Consider the following 22,426-nt stretch of genomic DNA (forward strand, 5'->3'; position numbering starts at 1 on the left):
TTCAGCTCAGGTCATTCTGGTGATCCACGATTCCATCCATCATTCCATGCACAGAACAGAACGGCCGGCCCAGGTTGGTTGTAGCCTGACGCATCCGCTCTCCCGCGGCTTCCGTTGCGAGCCCCCGGCAAGTGGCCATCGTTATACTTCGTCAGTGTAGGATCGCTCGCTCGCTCGCCACCTCGCCGAGTAGAGGAGCAACCGGAAGAGGGAGAGGGAAGGCCTGTGTGGCGTGCGACGTGACGCGGACGCGCCACTCGCCGCCGTCGCCGTCGGCGTCGCGGCGGTGGCGTGCAAGCAAACAAGCGTCGAGCGGTGGCCAAGCCAATGATGGATTGGAACGGGCAGCCAGATTGAGGAGGAGGACCCCTGATGATGGGCATCCGCACTCCGCATTCGGCTTGCCGCTCTTGGGGGTCCAAGAATCCCCTATAAATCCGTCCGCTCTCCCCGATGAGGGGGGGAAAAAATTACCCGGCACAAGTGTCAGTTGTTCAGTACTTGGTAGTCCGTAGTCGGTCCACTTCATCTATCACTATCAGCTTGCGAGGAGAGGAAAAAAGGTCGTCTTCTCCAATCTTTGGCTGTCTTGCCAATGGCTTTCCGGGCAATCCTTGGCTGACTCGACGGTCGTTTGATGCGTTGTCGCCATTTCTTGATGCTTCTCCTCTTCGCGCCTGTCATCAGGTATTAAAGGTCTGGGGGTGTTGGAGGCTTTCGCTAATGCGGTGGGTGTGCATCGACTGAGGAGTGGGTGGTGGTACTGGGTACTGAGCGGTTCTTGCAAGAAAGGGGGTCATGGCGCGAGCGCCGAGCGTGCCGGCAGCGACGGCCGTGGGGATCGTGGTGCTGCTGACCGCCGCCGCCGCCGCCGCCTTCCGCGGCGCGGAAGGGAAATCGTGCACGAACGCGTTCCCGGGATTGACCTCGTCGCACACGGAGCGCGCGGCGGCGCAGCTGCAGCGGGGGCCACCGGCGACGGCGCTCCAGCCCGTCGTTCACCGCCACGGCCACGACCACGACCACGGGCACGAGCAGCACCTCACCCCGACCGACGAGTCCACCTGGATGTCGCTCATGCCGCGGCGAGCGCTGCGGCGCGAGGAGGCGTTCGACTGGCTCATGCTCTACCGCAAGCTCCGGGGAGCCACCGCCGGCGGCGCGCCGCGCCGGCCCGGGGTTGCGGCGGGGACGTTCCTCTCCGATGCGTCCCTGCACGACGTGCGGCTGGAGCCGGGCAGCCTGTACTGGCGAGCCCAGCAGACCAACCTGGAGTACCTGCTCCTCCTGGACGTCGACCGCCTCGTCTGGAGCTTCCGCAAGCAGGCCGGCCTGACGGCGCCGGGGACTCCCTATGGCGGGTGGGAGGGCCCTGACGTCGAGCTCCGGGGACACTTTGTTGGTACGCTGCCGGATCTCAGTTTGGCTTCAATTTTGGAGCATTTGTCCAGAACAGCTGCGCAGCTAGACTGAATGTCAGTGTCTTGCTGTTGTTCTTCTCAGGGCATTACCTGAGTGCTACTGCAAAGATGTGGGCTAGCACACACAATGATACTCTGAATGCAAAAATGTCATCGGTCATCGACGCGCTCTCCGATTGCCAGAAGAAGATGGGCACAGGGTACCTGTCGGCCTTCCCGACGGAGTTCTTCGATAGGGTTGAGGCCATCAAGCCTGTCTGGGCTCCTTACTACACAATCCACAAGGTGAAAACTTGTCAAAGGCTGTTTCCGTTTCGACTTCTTGATTAATATGTAAATGTTGTCACCGGTTGAGTGAGTCTAATTTCTGGTTTGCAGATTATGCAAGGCCTTCTTGATCAGTACACAGTGGCTGGGAATTCCAAGGCTCTTGACATGGTGGTAAACATGGCTAATTATTTCAGTGACCGTGTGAAGAATGTCATACAGAAATATAGCATTGAGAGGCACTGGGAATCTCTCAATGAGGAGACTGGTGGGATGAATGATGTGCTCTATCAGCTCTACACGATAACGGTGATTTGCTATTTGTTACAAACTTAGAATTGTAGCATAGGTTAATACAGTTATGTCTAGCTCATACTCTTCCTTTCTATTAATTGGCCAGAATGATCTGAAGCATTTGACACTAGCTCATCTCTTCGATAAGCCATGCTTTCTTGGGCTGCTTGCAGTTCAGGTATGCTGAACACTGATCTGGTTTCCTAATTGTGAATCTTCAGCTATTTGGTGATAGATATGGATTATTTATGTCTAATTTACAATAAATGTCTAAAATAGAACTTAACCAGTTTTCATCTTTAACTATGTTAAGACCTGTGATTGCTAACTTCAATCTAATCCTTTTATCACCTGGTGACCACTACAGTACTACATGTACATCAAGCACATTTTTAATTATGCCACCACCCAGCTGCTATTATCATGGAAACTGAACCTGGGTTCCTAGTACTGGGCTTTATTTTTTATATTTTTTGAACGCAATAGTACTGGGCTTTATCAATGGATTAAAACTACTGTTCCTCTTGAAGGATTTTCATTTGACTGAACAGCCTTTGTGTGTGTATGTGTTTCATTTCAGGCTGACAGTATTTCCGGCTTCCATTCCAACACACACATTCCAGTTGTCATCGGTGCGCAAATGAGGTATGAAGTTACTGGAGATCCTCTTTACAAGGTAAAATTCAATTATATCTTATTACTAGAGTTTGAGTATTCCATTTTCACAGACAGTTAATGTTCTTATCAGTTTTGATTATGATGCCAGTCACTTTTCATAAGGGGGAACAGGTGGACTATTTTACTTTCTTCCCTTAGAAGTATACTTGTTAGCTTAAGAAAAATCAAAGATATGCATCACTTGCTGCTATTAGTAAACTTTTGCATGTCTACGACTCTGCATCTGAAGAAGTACCAACTTGTCTTCTTTTTCTCATTGGGTCTGTGCCATTTGGGTGAAGCTGACCATAAGCCTCATTTTGAAACAGCAAATTGCATCATTCTTTATGGATACAATAAATTCTTCCCATAGCTATGCAACTGGTGGCACATCTGCTGGTGAATTCTGGTATAGCTTCTAGGTGCCTGATTTACTGATGTCCATAGTATATACACAACTACGTTTCAGAAAGCACTTATGCTCTTAACTGGTTTTCAGGACCGATCCAAAGCATTTAGCTGGGACTCTGAGTACTGAGAATGAGGAATCTTGCACCACCTACAACATGCTTAAGGTTGACAATCATCAAACCACCTAATACATATATGCCCTTGTTTAGATATGTGTCATATGCAGCCTATGTGCAGATTTCTCGCAACCTATTCAGATGGACAAAGGAAATAGCATATGCAGATTACTACGAAAGGGCATTGATAAATGGTGTTTTGAGCATTCAAAGGGGGACAGATCCTGGTGTGATGATTTACATGCTACCACAGGCCCCTGGACACTCTAAGGCTGTGAGTTATCATAGTTGGGGAACAAAGTACGATTCATTCTGGTGTTGTTATGGGACAGGTAATATAAAAAATCACCAACATCTATCTGTGCTGACTTGATGTGATCATTCCACACTAATTTCCGTGCTTGATTTCAGCCAACTGTTCCTCTTATTTTGATTCCATAAGCTGAAGGCAGTGTCTAGCCCCTTCATTTTTACCTCTTTGCTTTGCGTCTGTAAAAATTGGGGTTGCAATTATTTTTGAGCTTATTGTTTGTTTCAAAATATTATGATTCCCATCTGCAGGTATAGAATCCTTTTCAAAACTTGGTGATTCTATTTACTTTGAGGAGAAAGAAGATTTGCCTGCACTCAATATCATTCAGTACATACCAAGTACATACGACTGGAAAGCAGCAGGGCTTATTGTTACTCAGAAAGTCAACACCCTCAGCTCTTCTGACCAGTATCTTCAAATTTCACTCTCCATTTCTGCAAAGGTAATTATTTTCAATTCTTTATACGTTAAATTCAGAAAAAATATCTGCAGTCACTACATTTGTTTTCTATTTGTTCAGACAAAAGGTCAGACTGCCAAATTGAATGTTAGAATTCCATCATGGACATTTGCTGACGGTGCAGGAGCAACTTTAAATGACAAAGATTTGGGGTCGATATCTCCAGGTAAAATCATTATGTTGTGTCTAACATTCAAATTACATTTGATCTTCTAAGGCCACCTCATTACCTGATCTTATTATGTGGGCAGGATCTTTCCTATCAATCACCAAGCAGTGGAACTCAGATGATCACTTAGCACTACGCTTTCCCATCAGGTTGAGGACTGAAGCAATTAAAGGTAACTCATGAAGTTTCACCCAATCCAAGATTGAAGGATGAATTGGTTAACTTATCTCATATATTATATTTCATCATGATAACCAGTGGTTGTAATAAAATACATATAGGACGCTAGTAGAAGTAACAGATTTTGCTCCCATGTGTGCTAATATTGAGATTTTTGTATACCGAGAATCTTGAACTGAATATTAACTGCTAGCTATCCCTTCAGATGACAGACCGGAGTATGCATCTCTTCAAGCAGTCCTGTTTGGACCATTTGTTCTTGCTGGCCTATCCACCGGTGACTGGGATGCAAAAGCTGGCAATGGCAGTGCAATTTCAGATTGGATCACCGCTGTCCCTCCAGCGCACAACTCACAGCTGGTAACCTTCAGTCAAGTATCAAATGGGAAAACATTTGTCCTCTCAAGCGCAAATGGGACCCTGACAATGCAAGAGCGACCTGAAGTTGATGGCACTGACACTGCCATCCATGCAACATTCAGGGCACATCCTCAGGACTCAACAGAGCTGCATGACATCTACCGAACAATTGCAAAGGGAGCATCGATTCTGATCGAACCATTTGACTTGCCAGGAACAGTGATCACCAATAACCTCACTCTATCTGCACAGAAGAGCACAGATTGCCTCTTCAACCTAGTGCCCGGGCTTGATGGGAATCCTAACTCAGTTTCCCTTGAGCTTGGGACCAGACCAGGATGCTTCCTGGTGACAGGCACGAATTATTCTGCGGGGACGAAGATTCAAGTCAGCTGCAAGAGTTCCCTTGAGAGCATTGGTGGGATACTCGAGCAAGCGGCGAGCTTTTCACAAACTGATCCATTAAGGCAGTACCACCCAATCAGCTTCGTTGCTAAGGGGATGACCAGGAACTTCCTCCTTGAGCCATTGTACAGTTTGAGGGACGAATTCTACACGGTTTATTTCAACATCGGGGCCTGAGTCCTGAAACTTACACTTGCAGTAGAAATAATACAGAATAAATAATGGGCGACCTTTTTCTTCTCATACACTGTAGCTTAGAACAGCCAATGAAAGAGTAAATGAGTTGTTTCATGTGTATTCCTCGCATATATTCACTTATGTGAAATCACTTATTATGCAATACCAAGCAATTCATACCCCGCTTCTTCTACCATTTGAGTAAGGAAGTTATTTGTGATAACGTGGAAATTTTGTTTTTAGTAAGAGTTATTTTTGCTGATGACTACGCCATTGATGAGTAACTGAAGGTGCTTTGGTTCACATTCAGTATTTTAACTCTTGGTTACTGAAGGTGCTGCTAAAATGTTTCATCCTGCAGTGCTCCATTGTCTATCCTGAATCCTGGCTGCTATCTGACTAGTGGCAGGGTAAAAAAAAATGCCATTTCTGTGTCTGATTTGCATCTAGATAACCCCTGGTTCACTGGTTGAGACCGAGCATTGCAACTGTTTTCGTCAGGCAGTTCTATAGTATACTGAACGGAGCAGTTAACAACAGCTAGGTCCATAAAATACGTCTACAGCTACAGAGACGGGAGGACGACAAAGCTGAGATCCTATCCATTCTCCCATAAACAACGAAGGAATCTCACGGCGATCAGACTTCTCTATCATTGCTTGCATTCTTTATATCATCGCAGCTGAACACCCGGCAGAAGAGTTGCTCAATGTTCCCATCATGTCTAAAGAGACCCACCCACAAATTGAGGGAGGAAAATATTTCATACCCAGCACAAGAATATTATTTCGTACAAATCATTATCTTCTTTGCAAGTGACAATCATACAAAAATCAAGCTGTTTAGACTAGTTCCAATTCTTTGCAGGTGACAATCATACAAAACAAATTACGCGTGTTCCAATCACATGTGGAAAGGCCAGTTGCATGTTCCCATTGTACACGCTAGGAGATTGCAGAATATGAAATGTCCCTTTGCAGCCTTGCTTGAGAATTCAAGTCGCCTAGAGTGTGAACATTCACCATGAAATTGCGCTTGTGTAGACTGTATGGAATGCAGATTCAGTATACCCAACGACCAAGATGCATCGTCCTGATACAAAATCACAACTATGGAACAAACATGATTTTGAAGTGCATTGTTTATCAACAAGAATCCTAGTTCATTGCACCCTTGAATCTACATCCGCTGAAGCAGCTGAATAAATGCTAGCAGGTTGCATCCTCAAAGAACAAATAGCAAGATCAGTTGATTGGTCAAAAGCTTCACATATGGCCAATTACTTGAACATAAACATTAAGTGTATAGTACAGCACTGGCCAGGTAACCACCATGACCCCCTTTCGGCTTCTGGTCCTCTGAATGAAATAACAAGAGCACAACAATTGAATGCAAAGCAGTTGACTGAATGTGAAGTCAGCTGGAATATCACGCAAAAAATAGAACCAGAAAATATACTTGTAGGAAATATGGCAGACAATTGCTGATTACTATTACTGATTGGAATTTAACATGCATGAGACAATAGTACATTACAGAGCTACCTAAATGGGAATGCCACAATACCGACCGAAACCACCATGAATAACTGAATAAGCTTACACGACATAGCCAACACGCAAACCATTTTGGACTCGACTGGGGACGAATTCTTGCAGCTGCCAGGATGCTGTGTGCATCACAGTATTGAACCTCAGAGGATGTGACAGCAGACAAGAATGGGAAGTTCAATGATAAAGCAGCAAAGATGCATGATGAATTCTTGCAGATTGCAACCACCTCGCTCCCCAATGCCCGCCTCAGATCTTGTCAAGCTTCTCCGCCTTCACCACAGGATTGGCCTTGGCAATCGCGTCCCTAGCTGCAGTTCGATAGTCGAACTGGCAGTCATGTTTGTCGGAGTAGCGGTGCACCGAACAGTACATGTTCCCGCATCGGCAGTTAAATCCTGTCAACCCAACACGCTTCCTACAGGTTGCACACCTGTTTGGGCCTTCCTTGGCCTTGGGGATTACAGCAGCAGCCTCGCTGGTTTCAGCTACATGCATAGGCTGCACAACAATAGTCTTCTCCTCAACTTGAGGAACTGCCGCATCTACAGTTGCGGCAATTACAGGCCCTTTCCCACCATCACCACCATTGACAATGCTATCAATGGAGGAGGCAGCCAGCTGGGCCTGCTCCTGCTTCATTATCATCTCCTTGTGGCACTTGGAGCACATGTTCATGGTGGCAGCGCTGCCAAAGAAACCGCAGTTATTGATGCATAGGATTGGGCCCTCCGGCTGCTGGCAACCCGCCTCCTTGTGTTCCATCACTGACTATAAGCTGCACATTAAACAATCAATGCCACCTTAGGAAACATCAATCGTGGTGGGCGAAACAAGATCCTAATTTTTAGGAAGATAAGTCACTATCGCAAAATATGCTGCGCAAATACAGCTCAAACCAACTTTTGAAACGAATCAGAGTAATATATCAAATTCGAATCTCTACAAAAACATACCAAAAAAATCCCCAAGGATGTAAATCGACAACAGCGTGCACCAAATCTGCCGCATAATTTAACAAATCCACCGCTTACAACTACATACACACGATTTCCACCATAATAGAGCACTTAAATCACTAGCTATTAACAGCGCTATAAACTTTTGAAAAATCAGGCAAAATGGACCGACAAATCAAATCATGACAAAGTGACAAACAACCTTTATACAGCTTTTTAACAAAAAAAATAAAAAATAAATAAGAAGGAAAAACGCGTTTTCATTTCCCCACCCCAAGAGAACAAGAGAAACCACCAACCGAAAGGCCAAATCAACCCACGAACCTGCGAGCTCCCGTCTCCTTGACAATTCCCAGCCCGCGAAATCCCCGTATCCGACGAATCAACACCACCACAACCCCTTCCCCCACCCCGCTCAAAGAAAACCGCACGAATCGATCAGGCGACGCCGAATCGGGCCCCGAGAGCCATAGATCAAGCCTTCTCTACCAAATCCAACAGGAAAAAACAAGCACGAGATGGGGGAGCAGAGCAGACCCTAACCCTGCGCGAGGCGGACGCGGAGGCGGAGGAGGCGTGCGTGGATTGGAATCGCGAGGAGGAGCTTCGAAATGGGGGCGTCGTCGGGCCAGGGAAGGTGGGGGAGCCAGATAAAAAAGGTGGAGCCGACGGGAAGTTACTTGCCTGCCCCTGGCGTTTCGAATTATTTGCGGTTGGTGGCGTGGAATGGTCTGGGCGAGGTGGGGTGGGCGCCGTCCGATCGCGGTAGGGAGGACTGATGGACGGATAGGATGGATGCGGCTGTGGATTTTCAGGGAGGTCCCTGCTGATTGCTGGTTTATATTGGAATAATGGCTTCTCCTTTTTTTTTCTTTCTTGATGGGGAAGAAGGAGCGTGGTGTCCTTTTTTGCGTGGTGTCCTTTTTTTTCTTTATTATTAAATGGTATGAAACTGGTTGCTTATGGGGAGTAATTGGTTGTTTCCCCTATTTTTTGTGAGGCAAAATTTAGCAACTGTATAGAAATTTAAATAATCATTGATTTTTCGATTTTAAATTATAAGTCATTCTAATTTTTCATACAATTTATATTTACGTGTAGTCAAAGCTATGTATCTTAAAAAATAAAAATAACTTATAATTTAAAATTGATGGAGTATCTTACTATGGGTTTGACTGGGAGCTCGTCTGGCCAGAAGGGTGGCATGACGCTTGCTCAGGTCATCCTCAGTGCAAGTTTTATGGTTCTGTTTATAGTATATCTATATTTTGGAAGTAGTACAGTATTTTTAAAAAAACTCTTATCACCTCTCTTTATTAATACGGTGTCATATCAACATATTTAATGTTTATGAAACTCTAATAAAACCTCATTGAGACTGGGCCTCATTCGCATGGAACCTTGGTGTGCCTAGAGGAACGACGTGGTGATCTGCTCACCAACATGATAGAATGGGAGTTGCTCTCCCTTTTATTTGAGATGTTGAGAGAGGGATTTTTCTTAATTGAGAAAAAAGTAGAGAAAGGGGAGCTCTTCTTTTGTCTATGAACCATTTTCTATAAGAATATAAAAAATAGATCTCTTTCCTCAATCCGGTGGATGTCACCCTAAAAAAGTCTCACCATTTATGGGATTCCGCTTCCACAGATGTTCACATCTTTATAACCAAATATGCTATTAGGTGCTGCCATCATATATAAAAAGAATGTACATCTTAGAGCAACTCCAGCAGTAGCCTCCAAAACTAGATCTCTACTTTTAATTTGGGTGCTCCTCCTACTTCTTGGGGCTCAACTTTTTTGCTTTAACTCCAACAGTAGCACCCAAAATTGGGCCCCCCAACATATTCCAGAGAGAATGACAGAAGGGATCCACTCGTCATTATATTTTTCTTCTACTTATTTTTCTTCCTTTGGACTAGGGACACAATTAAAGCATCGAGCCGGTTACCGTATGGTGTCATGCACATGCAAAGAAAGAGAGAGAGGAAGCATGCGCTGGGGCTAGGACACGCGATGGAGGATAGGGGCTGTCCTGTTGGGCCAACAGGAATGAAGTCTGGAGGAGAGGAGAAATATGGGTGCCCAACCAAATATGGGGTCTGGAGTATGGGCCCTGCTGGAGTAATGTTTTTAGCCTGGGTACCATATTTAGCTATTGGGGCTTGAGTACAGGCTCTGCTGGAGTTGCTCTTATATCTGAATGAGTTTTTTTTCAAAAAATAAAGTAGAATTATAAATAAAAGTATCCATATTTATATATAAAACATATGTTTATTATGAATATATTCTACTGTTAATTCCTATTTCTTATTATGTATCATAAATAGTTTTTCATATATTTATAAAAACTTTTTAAAAAATTAACTACTCTTTGAACGAGATGTTTATGCTGAGACGGAGGGAGTAGTTTCTAGATAATAAGAGGGCACTTATGCAAGAGGCGTTGAGATAAGCTAATGCATCGACACGTATTGCCATGTGAAAGCGATAGGGCAGCAGATGGTGATGGTAGGCAGCCGGTTGCAGAGGGATTCGGTCCGCTGACGCTTCTTGGGCCGGCCTACGCGTGCGTCTGGCTCCTCGCGATATTTTGAAGAAGTCACAATTTATCGCGTGGCCGCTAAAACGGTTCTAGAATGTCTAATTTTTATTTAAAAATAGTTTTTAGAAAAATATTTAGCAGAGCTCCTCTAGAGTCGGAAAAAAACTCCGAGCTAGAGTTGGAGACGACCCTTGAGCCAGAGCTAGAGACGAACCCTGTCAAACAAATCCATAGACAGGTGCATAGGAAATGGAACACGCTTGATGCTACTGTACCTAGGCCTTGTTTAGTTCCTAATTTTTTTTCAAGATTTCTCATCGCATCGAATCTTGCGGTACATATATGAAGCATTAAATATAAACGAAAACAAAAACTAATTACACAGTTTGCCTAAAAATCGTGCGACAAATCTTTCGACTCTAGTTAGTTTATGATTGGACAATATTTGCTACCAACAAACGAAAAGTGCTACAGTAGTAAACTTCAAAAATTTTCGCGAACTGAACCAGGCCTTACGTAGAGGCCTTTTTTAAAATGAGATTCCCAAGGTATTGATCATTGAGTTTGTGGAATTTTTGCAGGGTGCAAGTCAGGATTTAAATACAAAGGACTTTATTACAAGTGTTTATAAAAATATATGGTGTTATCGTTATATCTTAATGTCGGTTTAAAAATTATCAACTTTAATACTGGCTTTTAAAAAATATAGACATATATAGGGTTATCTTGTTTAATTATTAATATAATAATTTCTAGCTAGTTATGAGAGCAATGAGAGAAACATAGATATTTCTTCTGTTAACCAAATTATTTCCAAGTTCTAATTTACTTTATGACGCTCTTTCATTTCATTTATCGATATTGCTACCTATCATCTATGCCCCAAGTTCATATATTATCTCTGTGAAGATCCCAAGAGTGGAAACTTTCACAGTTTCTTTGCTCCACAAGACCCAAGGAAGTTATATAACTCTAGTTTTTACATGTCATCTGCAAAATGAGTTACTTTGTTATCCAATACAATGTTGTTACTATTTTTTCTTAAAAAGGATCAGGGGACACTATGGATGGGGTGTGACTTATTCATCCAATGTCGCTTCATGCGACCAAGCTTATTTCTGCCGTCTAGATGGGAAAAGTAGGTTTGCAAGACAAGTCATCTTCTACTTAAACATCCTCTCACTTTTGACATGGGAGAAATGCATATAAAACCTCCCTATATGCCACTTTGATTTTGTAACACCACCCCCCCAACCAACCCCTATAAGCCATCTATGTTGCAAGAGGCCATCTATATGGTGTTTCCTGGCTCCTCCTCCTCCTTCAAGAGGTGTTTAACGAGCTTTCCTTCAAGACGTGTTTAACGAGCTTAGTTCTCCTTAGTGCAGCACAATTGGATTTTTGTTCAATACTTTCTAAAATCTAGATTATCTAATGTGAGGTGGATTATGATAATTTAAGACTTTCATTGATGAGTTTTAAGAATCAGGATACACATTTTTTTAATAAAAAAACCCACAATCTTCAACCTATTCAAATGTGACCCAAGTCTAACCGATGCATATGTCATATCAGATGAGAAACGATCTCAAAACTCAATCAAAACAAAAACTCGCCATGTTTGGATCTTGGAATTGAATTCATTATAGTAATTATATCTTAGCAAAGATTAATTAAGCTAATATGATTATATGTTGATTACTATATTTATATATTATTGTTAGTCGTACAAGAAAGATACTTATATGTTGTATTTTTATTACAAGAAAAAGAGTTGAAGAATATGATATACGTTGGAGAGTAGAAACATAGCACAATGATCTTAGAATAAATATCTTTCTCTCACCCTATAAATTTGAGATAGACTTATATGTGAACTTGGAAAAGTTGTGGAACATCAAAATTCAAGTCAGATAGCCTAATCTATTAAGTAGATTCTATAATTTCTTCAAAATAAAAGGATCCAAATGACCTCTAAGAATTTTCAAAAAGCAGAACACAGAGTTGTGATGTGACTTTAGAAGCTAAAACAAGTACTCCACTTCCAAAATAAGTACATATATTGTTTCTCAAAGATTCAACTTTTTTAGTTTAAATAGATATATAAAAAACTAGTACTTTATACACAATACCTTTTCTATTCTAAATTATAAATTATTCAGACTTTTTTAGATTCATAACCTATAGTAGATGTTATAAAAGATATACATAGAAAAAAAATCCAAATAACTTAAAATTTAAAACGGTTGAATGAAATGTTTTTTATAATAAAAATGTTTAAAAATATAGATACTGATACTAACCTTTTTTTTATTTTGTCAATTTCTTCACCCGAGCTGTAGTGTAGGTATATCTTAGGACGATGGAGAGGTATACAGTACACTGTATTTACGATGTATTTTGTCAAAAAGTAAATTTGGAAAATACCGGCAAACCAACTCCCCCGTCCCGTCCATGGCGATTCGACGAGACGCAGACGCCGCCAAATTCCTTCCGGCGCGCGCACTCAAAAGGGCGGGAAATTTTTCCGCGCGCTCCCGCCGCTCTCCCCTGTATAAATCCCAATTGCCCCACACCTTCGATCCTCTTTCTCAGTCCCCAATCCCCACCACCACCGTCTCCAGTCCACCACCGCTTCCCTTCAAATGGGCCGCAAGGGTCGCAAGGCTAGGGTTTCGCGCGACGCCGACGCCGACGGCAGCGAGGATGAGAGGGCCGCCGCCGCCGCTCCTGCCGCCACTGCGGGCAAGAGCCTCTACGAGGTAAGGCGCCTCCCCCGAAATCCTATCTGGGTTCTCGGCCAAAGTGCGAGGCGGAAGGTCGCGTGCTGAGTTGGGGTGGGTGCGGTGCTCGAATCGTGTGCAGGCGGGAGGTGTGGGGTTCGAGGGCGACCGATTGCCCCTTTTGCTTGTCCGGTTAGATGGCTCCGGATTATTTTTGTTTGGTGTTAGTGTTTGGGTTATGATTGCTAGTGAATTTGGTGAATGATGTCTTTCGGATCTGCTTGTGGTGGACAGTAGGGTTTGCGAATTGCAAAATGTTGATATGCTTGCTTCTACCTTTATTTCATTTTCTCATGTGCAATTGGTTGCACACTTGATACACATACGTCTCCTGATTCTGTCGGGATGCCATTTCGACATGTGAATGAATCGAATCGTATAATTGTGTTTGCTAAATTGAAATGAATGAATCCTACAATTGTGACTGCTAAATTGAAATGAATGCTCAATCATTCTGGGTTCAGCGAAGTCACTGAATGATTACAGTTTACAAGTCACATTCATGTCTAGAGGAGTTGCAGGAGTGTTAGAAGAGAATTAATACGTTTGATCACTGAATTTTAGTTTGCATACTATCACTTTTGTCATGCCTTGGTTGACTGTTTCGTAGCATGATTGTCCTGGACCTGCATCTGGTATCCTGCTATGGGGAAGGAATATGTCCTGGTTTATTTGTTCATTTACTCAACAGTTGCTACAAGAAGTTTCAGAATTGTTAAATGATTATATGCCTAAATGTGTACAGATTGATGTGCTATTTGATGACTATATTCCAATCCTGATTCAGTGAATCAGTGATGATTACCATTTTATGTTTATTATAGACTACCGTTCTTGGCAGCACTGTGATTTTTTTGGTTCCATCTTTGCTGTATTCTTTAAAGCTAAGTCACGTGGCAGTCATTCCAGTTTTTCTTTGGCCTATGCTGTAACTGCAGAACTGTAGTGAATCGTTGCTCCCTACTTTGATTGCACTTAATGAAACTAAGCATTGGAAGTCTGGTTAAAAGAATATGATAGTGTTAAATATAGTTATGGAAAAGTCTGGAACAACTCTTAATTGCTGGAAATTCTTTCGTTTCCTTGTTTAAGGTGTACTCGCAAACAGGTCATGTAAATAACTGCAGATGAGGCAAAAGTCTGAACTGTTCTAAACTTGTTGTCATGAATCACTTTCAGGTTCTCTTTCGTGATCACAGTTTAGTAATTTAATGTCTTGTTTATTTTTGTTTCATCATTTGAAGATCCTGGGAGTTGAGAAGACTGCTTCACAACAAGAAATAAAGAAGGCATATCACAAATTGGCGTTGCGCCTCCACCCAGATAAGAATCCTGGGGATGAGGTAGGATCTCAACCTAAAGCATTAATGTTTTTCTACAGTCATTTAGTGCAATGTATCTCAAATGTTATGTGCTACCAGGAAGCCAATGAGAAGTTTCAGCAGCTGCAGAAGGTTATATCCATTCTTGGTGATGCAGAGAAAAGAGCTTTATATGATGAGACTGGCATCACTGATGATGACGTGCGCACCTTATTTATAGCACTCCAGTTCTACCTTTCAGATTCAAGCAATATTTTTCTGAATCCTTCTTTTTCATCTTAGGCACTGGTGGGAGCAGCTGCAGACAATCTTCAGGAGTACTTCAGAACAATGTACAAGAAGGTATGTTTGCTTCTCTGTCAATTGCAGGCTAATGTTGTCTATTAATTTACAATGATATTTTTAGGGAAATACAGTAGGAAAAACCCTGCTGTAGCACAATACTACCTTCGTGGCTGTCTCTAAAAGAATGTCATTCTGGCTCTTGATCAGGTGTATAGTCAGAATGACATTATTTTAGGGACAGAGGCAGTATATTGTTATATATAAAAGTACTCAGTTTATTTTAAATTTTATTCCCAGGTCACCGAGGCTGACATTGAAGAATTTGAAGCTAAATACAGAGGGTCAGATTCTGAGAAAAAGGATTTGAAGGAGCTCTACACAAAATATAAGGGCAACATGAACAGGTGATTCATTTGAATTTTAATTTCCTTTATTTTTGATCAAACCTTTATCCTGAAAGTTGTAAACTGGCCCACCAGGCTTGTTTTAATTTCTAGATTGACATTGTTCCCTTCTATCCAGGCTTTTCTGCTCAATGATTTGCTCAGAACCAAAGCTTGACTCCCACCGCTTCAAGGATATAATTGATGAGGCAATTGCTGAAGGTAAACACATGGTTGCAGTTACTGCTGTTGTTTGAAAAGATTTGACTCAGTTTCATTCATACAATAGTGCAAGCTAAGTGCCCTGGATATGCATGTTTAGTTGTCTACTGAACCTGTTCACTGAAATATCTGTTTCTGAAAGCACTTGCCATTCCTTTCAATACCAGGTGAGCTGAAGTCAACTAAGGCGTATGAGAAATGGGCTAAAAAGATCTCAGAGATGGAGCCACCAACAAATCCGTTAGAGAGGAGAGTGAAGTAAGTTTTTGGCCCCCCACTCACCTGTCATTTGTTTCCCTTGGTGTTACATTTTGCTACCATTTGCTTGTTTGCAACTAATTGTTGTTCTGAACCCATGGCAGGAAGAAGAAGAATAGTGAGAATGATCTGATCCTGGCCATCTCACAGCGCAGGGCTGAGCGGAAAAACCAGTTCAATTCCATCCTTTCGAACATCATGTCCAAGTGCGACTCCAAGGCAAGCAGCTCGGAGCCCACGGAAGAGGAGTTTGAGCGGGCGCGACAGAGGCTTGAGAGCAAAAGGGCCAAGAGGCGCAAGTGATGCTGCTGCCAGCCTTCAATGCCATACGCTGAACATCGTCTGAAGCTTTAGGTGTGATGTGATTTTACCAGCATGCAAGTGATGGGTCTGAGCCAGTTTGAGCGTGTCAGGTTGTGTATCATATCCCTTGTCCTCTGGGACAATACAGTAGGTTGTATGCCGAGAGGGAAGCTTTACCTGAACTTCAATTTCGTAGCATCTGGCAAGTACTAGTAGATTGTAATGTAATGTTTATTCTGAAGTGAGCTGCCTTCGAGAAGCTGGTCCCACTTAGAAGGCTCCTTATTAGCCAGTTTGAGTTTATTGATTCGCCATGGATACATAACAGGAAAAAATTTACATAATCTCTTACCGTGTGTTTGGTTGGGGGTTGGGTGGGTTGGGTTGGATCCAACCCAGTTTTTGGGGACGGAGCCAACCCGTCCAGTGTTTGGTTGCACTTCTGTTTTTGGGGATGGAGCCAACCCATTTTAGTGTCATTTTAGTGTTTGGTCGAAGAATTGGAGACAGAGTGGCTCCGTTCAGTGTTTGGTTGAAGGAATTTACCGTGTGTTTGGTTGGAGAGCGGGGCGAGCCGGGTCGGAGCGAACCCATTCTCGTGGCCGTTTGGTTGGAGGATAGGAGGGTTGGGTTGGCTCCAGGATGCGGGTTGGACCCGTCCGTCAAAATCTGGCGGACGGAGCCGCTCCAGCCGGGTTGGCTCCCACCAAACATTGAATTTCTTCATCCAAACACTGAATGGAGCCGCTATGTCCCCAATCTTTTAACCAAACACTGAAACGGATTGGCTCCGTCCCCAGAAGCAGAAGTGCAACCAAACACTGGAGGGGTTGACTCCGTCCCCCAAAACTGGGTTGGATCCAACCCAACCCACTCAACCCCCAACCAAACACACGGTTAGTGTTTGGTGGGAGTCAACCCGAATGGAGCGGCTCCGTCCGCCAGATTTTGACGGACGAGTCCAACTCGCATCTGAGAGGAATATTCCACTCTGGAGCCAACCTAACCCTCCCATCCTCCAACCAAACAGCCACAAGAATGAGTTCGCTCCGACCCGGCTCGCCCCGCTCTCCAACCAAACACACGTTAGGTTTTGTTTAGTTTGTGGTTAAAAAGTTTTTGACTGTCACATTGGATATTTTATGGGATATTGGAAGGGATGTTTGAAAACTAATACATAACTTGTTTGGAAACTGTGAGATGGATTATTAAGTCTAATTAATTTGTCATTAGTATATGTGTTATTGTAGCAATTATGTCTAATCATGGACTAATTAGGCTTAAAAGATTCATCTTGTAGTTTTCATGCAAATTGTACAATTAGTTATTTTTTATCTTAACATTTGAAAGTTTTTGGGTATCATCAGAACACATAAACAGAACGTCTAAAAGGTTCTCGAAAAAAGGCTATGTTGATTTTTTCCATACATAATAGGCAATGGCTGCATTGTGGTCACTATGAAAAATGTGCTCCTTAACAACAGGAATAGGCAAATCATTGATAGAGTAAAAATCAACAATGTGGCTGTTGAAATCGGTATGTATCCCAGGTTTACTTTCATGAATTATTTTATATTTAAACTCTCATGTTTAATGACTAAAATCAACCAATTTAGTTAATGCATATAGCTTTCGAAGTAACAATTAAAAGTTACTTTTCCCTTTCTCAAGTTGTTTCCAGGCTAGAAAAAATATATAATAAAAATAAAGTATATAGCAATAAAGGTATTAACAAAAATATGAAACGAGAAATAACCGTGTTGTCTAGTAAACTAGCCATTGCTCTCTCCTCTCTGTCAGGTCAAACATCCGATGATGTTGTCCGGTGCACACCTAAGAGCTCGGCTGCTCGGGTAAGCGTCAGCTGACAAAGGCCTGTCTAGTTTCCCACCTAAAAATTTTTCATCCATCCCATCGAATCTTTCGACACATGCATGAAACATTAAATGTAGATTAAAAAAATAAACTAATTACACAGTTTGGTTGAAAATCACGAGACGAATCTTTTAAGCCTAGTTACTCCATGATTAGCCTTAAGTGCTACAGTAACCCACATGTGCTAATGATAGATTAATTATGCTTAATAAATTTGTCTTGCAGTTTCCTGACGAGCTATGTAATTTGTTTTTTTATTAGTTTCTAAAAATCCCTCCCGACATCCTTCCGACATATCCGATGTGACATCCAAAAAATTTTCATCTCCAATCTAAACAGGTTCTAAGGGCCTGTACAACGCTCGACGCTTATTGGCCGTTATTCTGTTTTTCTGCCACCGTGGAGCACTGGACAACTTGGGGCGCTTGTGGACGGCATCACCGCTCTATGAAGCGGCGGCGCTTCGACTGCTGCTTGCGTAATTCCTTGAGAGCTATTCAGTTTATTTTGATACGCTAAGTGTCTGCAGCATGATTTTTGCATTTGTAGATTAAGCTGCATGTTTCGTTTTTTCCTTTATATGGTCCTATAGGAGCCCTGGCGTTGTACGTGCCCTAAGGCCTCGTTGGTTTAGGCCAGATTGGGCCGTTCCCAAGTCCGTTCTCGACGGATTGCCGTAGCCTTTTTTTTAATTCGGATGTGAATGAAAATATGTGTTTGTTTTGGCCTGACATGGAATTAAAACCCCCGAAGCGATAGGTTGACGCGTTTTCCGTGGATAAGATGATAGGCTAGAACGAAAATTGGCTTCGCTTTTTACAGTCTTCCTAGGCCGGAATAGAACCGGATCTCCTAGAATTCTGATCAAATGAACGTGGCCTAAACCTTTGCTTTGCAACCCCCTATGGTAGAAATGGTATGATGCCACGTCCGGTGGCCATACCGGACAAGTCCAGCGGGCCCTTTTAAATTTCCCATGTCTAGCTGGTCTTGCAGTGGATCCATTCGGTGTTCCTTTAAAATTCCCATGTCTAGCTGGTTTTGCACCGGACCGTCTGATGCCCTCAATAGTAGAACCGACGATTTTGATTAAACAAGACCGAGCAAATATGATTGTATTTTTTATGTGATAAAAATATATGTTATATATTTATTTTTTTTTAAAAAAATAATATTTCTTACCAAAATTATCATATTTTTAATAAAAAGGTGAAATTCATATTTTTTTATACGTACTGGTGTTGGTGTAGAAACTGTAATGTGGACCAATCGACTACATACTCCTATACTCGACATGATTGGTTATAAAACAGGTAAACAAACGTACGTTCTGCTGTTTAGCAGCAGTTGATGGAGACTGTGAGCACAGTGAGTCTGTGAGACAAAAGATCAGATGCGGCCTTGTTTAGTTCTCCAAAAATTTTGTAAATTTTTTCAGATTTCCTGTCACATCGAATCTTTAGACGTATATATGGAGTATTAAATATAGATGAAAATAAAAATTAATTGCACAGTTTGGTCGAAATTGGCGAGACGAATCTTTTGAGCCTAGTTAGTCTATAATTGAACAATATTTGTTAAATAAAAACGAAAGTGGTATTATTTCTGTTTTGCAAAATTTTTTGGAAGTAAACAAGGCAGTAGCCGTTGCAATGACTGTAAATGTCACTTTTCAACACACAGACAAAACACACAGACAAGAAAAATAAGTTAAACAGCATCTCCACGACAAGGACGAATTGCTGAAGATATATCTTAGGCTGAAAATTTTTAGGTTTGACTACTAAACATTTTCATTTGTATCTGATAATTATTGTCAACTATATAACTAAGCTTAAAGATTCGTCTCATAGATTAAAAATAAATTGTGTAATTAGTTATTTTTTAATCTATATTAATGTTGTTCAATGATTCAATATGACAAAGAAAAAATTTGAACTTTTTTGGAACTAAATAAGGCCTTAGGCCTTGCTTAGTTTACTATCTAAAAACTTTTTATTCATCACATTGAATCTTTGGACACATGCATGGAGCATTAAATATATACAAAAATAAAAACTAATTGCACAATTTAGTTGTAAATCGCGAGACAAATTTTTTAAGCCTAATTAGCCCATAATTATCCATAACTGCTATAGTAACCCACATGTGCTAATGATAGATTAATTAGAGCAACTCCAGCCCAAGTCTCTAAATTAAACCCTTAAATTTTTATTTACATGCTATGATAAAAAAGTAGGGGTTCAAATTAAGACCCAGCTCCAACCCACTTCCTGGGGCTGAAACTATAATTTGGGAGGGTATGCAAAATGGGAGCCCAAGTAGAAGGTGGGTTGAAGTTGATTTTTTTAGATCAAGTCCCTAGATTTAAAATAGGAACTTGTTTAGGAGGTGGGTTGGAGTTGCTCTTAGACTTATAATAAATTTATCTCGCATTTTCCAGACAAACTATATAATTTGTTTTTTTATTAGTATTCAAATAGTCTTTTCAACATCTTGTGAAACCGATGTGATATCCAAAACCTTTTTATTCCCCAAACAATGCCTTAGTTGGAAGAAGAGCCCGATGTCAGGTCTTGTTTAGTTGGCAAAAATTTTGGGTTTTCGATACTATAGTATTTTCGTTTTTATTTGATAAATATTGTCTAATCACGGAGTAACTAGGCTCAAAATATTCATCTCACAAATTACAGATAAACTGTATAATTAGTTTTTATTTTTATCTATATTTAATGCTTTATGCATGCGACCAAAGATTTGATGCGACGGAGAATCTTGAAAATTTTTACGAAGCCACAGTGTCAGACCGACCTAAAACTGTTTATTTCGGCCGGCGGCTGATGGATCGATCTAGTCCTCGTCGTCGTCCTCGAGGAGCTTGAGGTATCTGTCAGGGTCGTCGCCGAAGACGCCTGGAGGTGGCGGGTACTTCTTGATGACCCTGGCCGGGTCGTCGTACCTATCGAGCTTTCCTGCACGGCGGTACTCCTCCCTTATATCTTCCTCCGTCAGGGCCATGTACGCGTGCACGCAGTCCAGTATCGCCCCGGTAAACGCGTCCGCCGCCTTCTGCTCCCGCGGGTTCCAATCGTGCCTGCGCCGAGGGGGCGCCGAGCTGCTACGTGGCGGCGGCGGTGCGGCGAAAGGAGGGCGAGGATGGCCGCACGGCAACAAGCCCCGGCGGCCCCGCGCTGCGGCGGCGGCGCTCCCTGATCCTGAACCTGCTGCTGCCTCCATATATGAATCTCCAACAGATCTTCGATTTGTTTGCAAATAAGAAAGAAAAACAAAGATAACCGGCCGGATCGAGGTCCCCGTTTTATTTTATAGATAGATAGACCTCCTAGTAGCCGGCCCTCGCACCTCGGACATGAATCGGATCGGAGATCGTGGTTCGTGGGGACGATTCATGAAAGGATCGGAGAACCGGAGTCGTATACCAACGCGGAGGTGGTGTCCCAGGGGATAGGTGTCCCCTCTTGATCCAACGGTTAAGATGTAAACGAGGGGATGGCAGTGGGATCATTAGAACCTGTGATTTGGAGAATGGATGTTCGAAATAAAGTGCAATCACAGAGACTCGCAGTGTGCAGTGGGCAGATAGCATTGAATACTACTTCATTTATGATGTGGCTTGAGGCATACGACTCTCCAGTCTCAAAAACTCAAGAAGGGAGCGCGGGCGCGCGCGGCCATGGCGACCTTATGTGGAGTGTGCTCGTGCGTAGGAAGGAAGAGATAGCAATCTTGCCCAAGGGCACCCATTCGTTAGTGCTAGCTCCTAAGGCCAGTGCGGAGTAGAAAATGGGTTCCGAATCAATGGGTGATCTGCATCAAGTTGGGATCGTGATAAACCAGCAAGGCGAACTGGATGTGGCGGCAACGGGATCAAACGTCGACTCCGGTGGCGGGATTACATCGGCAAGTGGAGGGAGCGCGGAGGTAGATGCGGACCCTATGCACAGAGCCATGGAAGTCTCTGTGGCGGGCGATTCAGACAATATCCAAGGTAAGGCTTTGTGAGATTCAGGGGCAATCTCAGGATGAGCTGCGTACTGGGCTTCCCTCTAGAAAAAGGTTTGTGCAAAGTTTACATAATTAACAATAAATTTGTAAGTATGAACAATGTTACCAGATGGTTTCTTAATCAGTGTGATGTACAATGCGTCCATTATATACAACTCCTGCAGGATGCGAGCAAAGGAAGGCCCCGACACGTGCTTGTCAGTTACAGGCGAGAGTGCAGTTTCAAGGGCCATTGCGACCTCTGCTGAAAGGTCTGGTCAACCGATATTCTATCCATATCAAGGCACTACCTTTAACTCCTTTGAAGAAGCGAAAGAGTTTTATAACCTCTATTCCTGGGAAATTGGGTTCGGGATTCGAGTTTCTAGAGCAAGGCAAAACGGCAATGAGTACACAACAAGGCGGGATCTCGTATGCTGCTGCGAGGTAACTGAATATTGTATAAATGCTTACAGTTACCAACACATGGTGGGTTCATGCTGGATTTTGAAGAAAACTTTGAATGCTCTTGCAGGGATTCTGCAAAAATCCTCTAGCTGCATCTTTCAGGACTGGGTGCAAGGCAATGCTACGCCTGCATCGAACTGAAAGCCATGGATGGATTGTGACCAAGATAATTCCAGACCACAACCACCCGCTTTCTGATAGCTATGGGCAAAAGAATCAGTGGGGATCCCATGGTGCCA

General features: G+C 42.7%; 3 protein-coding genes across 6 annotated transcripts; 2 read left to right on the forward strand and 1 right to left on the reverse strand.

Moving 5' to 3' along the window:
- LOC8082894 lies at positions 381-5,423 on the forward strand. Of its 2 annotated transcripts, XM_021459820.1 has the most exons (13): positions 381-563; positions 688-1,402; positions 1,504-1,706; positions 1,800-1,997; positions 2,089-2,160; positions 2,563-2,658; positions 2,969-3,048; positions 3,139-3,214; positions 3,288-3,498; positions 3,728-3,921; positions 4,000-4,105; positions 4,191-4,280; positions 4,494-5,423. In XM_021459820.1, the coding sequence occupies exons 2-13, from the start codon at positions 799-801 to the stop codon at positions 5,228-5,230; spliced, it is 2,667 nt and encodes an 888-aa protein (XP_021315495.1). In that variant the 5' UTR covers positions 381-563; positions 688-798; the 3' UTR covers positions 5,231-5,423. The 2 variants fall into 2 exon arrangements, with proteins under 2 accessions (XP_021315495.1, XP_002451716.1); XM_002451671.2 differs by having other exon boundaries at positions 381-1,402.
- LOC110434904 (zinc finger A20 and AN1 domain-containing stress-associated protein 4) lies at positions 6,674-8,432 on the reverse strand. Of its 3 annotated transcripts, none has more exons than XM_021459825.1 (2): positions 8,277-8,432; positions 6,674-7,558 (listed from the first exon to the last, which is right to left on the reverse strand). In XM_021459825.1, exon 2 carries the CDS (start codon positions 7,543-7,545, stop codon positions 7,030-7,032), a length of 516 nt encoding a protein of 171 aa, XP_021315500.1. In that variant the 5' UTR covers positions 7,546-7,558; positions 8,277-8,432; the 3' UTR covers positions 6,674-7,029. The 3 variants fall into 3 exon arrangements, with proteins under 3 accessions (XP_021315500.1, XP_021315499.1, XP_021315501.1); XM_021459824.1 differs by having other exon boundaries at positions 8,283-8,428; XM_021459826.1 differs by having other exon boundaries at positions 8,064-8,358.
- Positions 12,748-16,183, forward strand: LOC8071630 (chaperone protein dnaJ 6). The gene is made up of 8 exons (XM_002451672.2): positions 12,748-13,045; positions 14,311-14,409; positions 14,488-14,589; positions 14,671-14,730; positions 14,971-15,077; positions 15,196-15,278; positions 15,446-15,536; positions 15,641-16,183. Exons 1-8 carry the CDS (start codon positions 12,929-12,931, stop codon positions 15,837-15,839), a joined length of 858 nt encoding a protein of 285 aa, XP_002451717.1. The 5' UTR covers positions 12,748-12,928; the 3' UTR covers positions 15,840-16,183.

The sequence above is a fragment of the Sorghum bicolor genome, chromosome 4, assembly GCF_000003195.3.
Source record: "Sorghum bicolor cultivar BTx623 chromosome 4, Sorghum_bicolor_NCBIv3, whole genome shotgun sequence".
Taxonomy (NCBI): Eukaryota; Viridiplantae; Streptophyta; class Magnoliopsida; order Poales; family Poaceae; genus Sorghum; species Sorghum bicolor.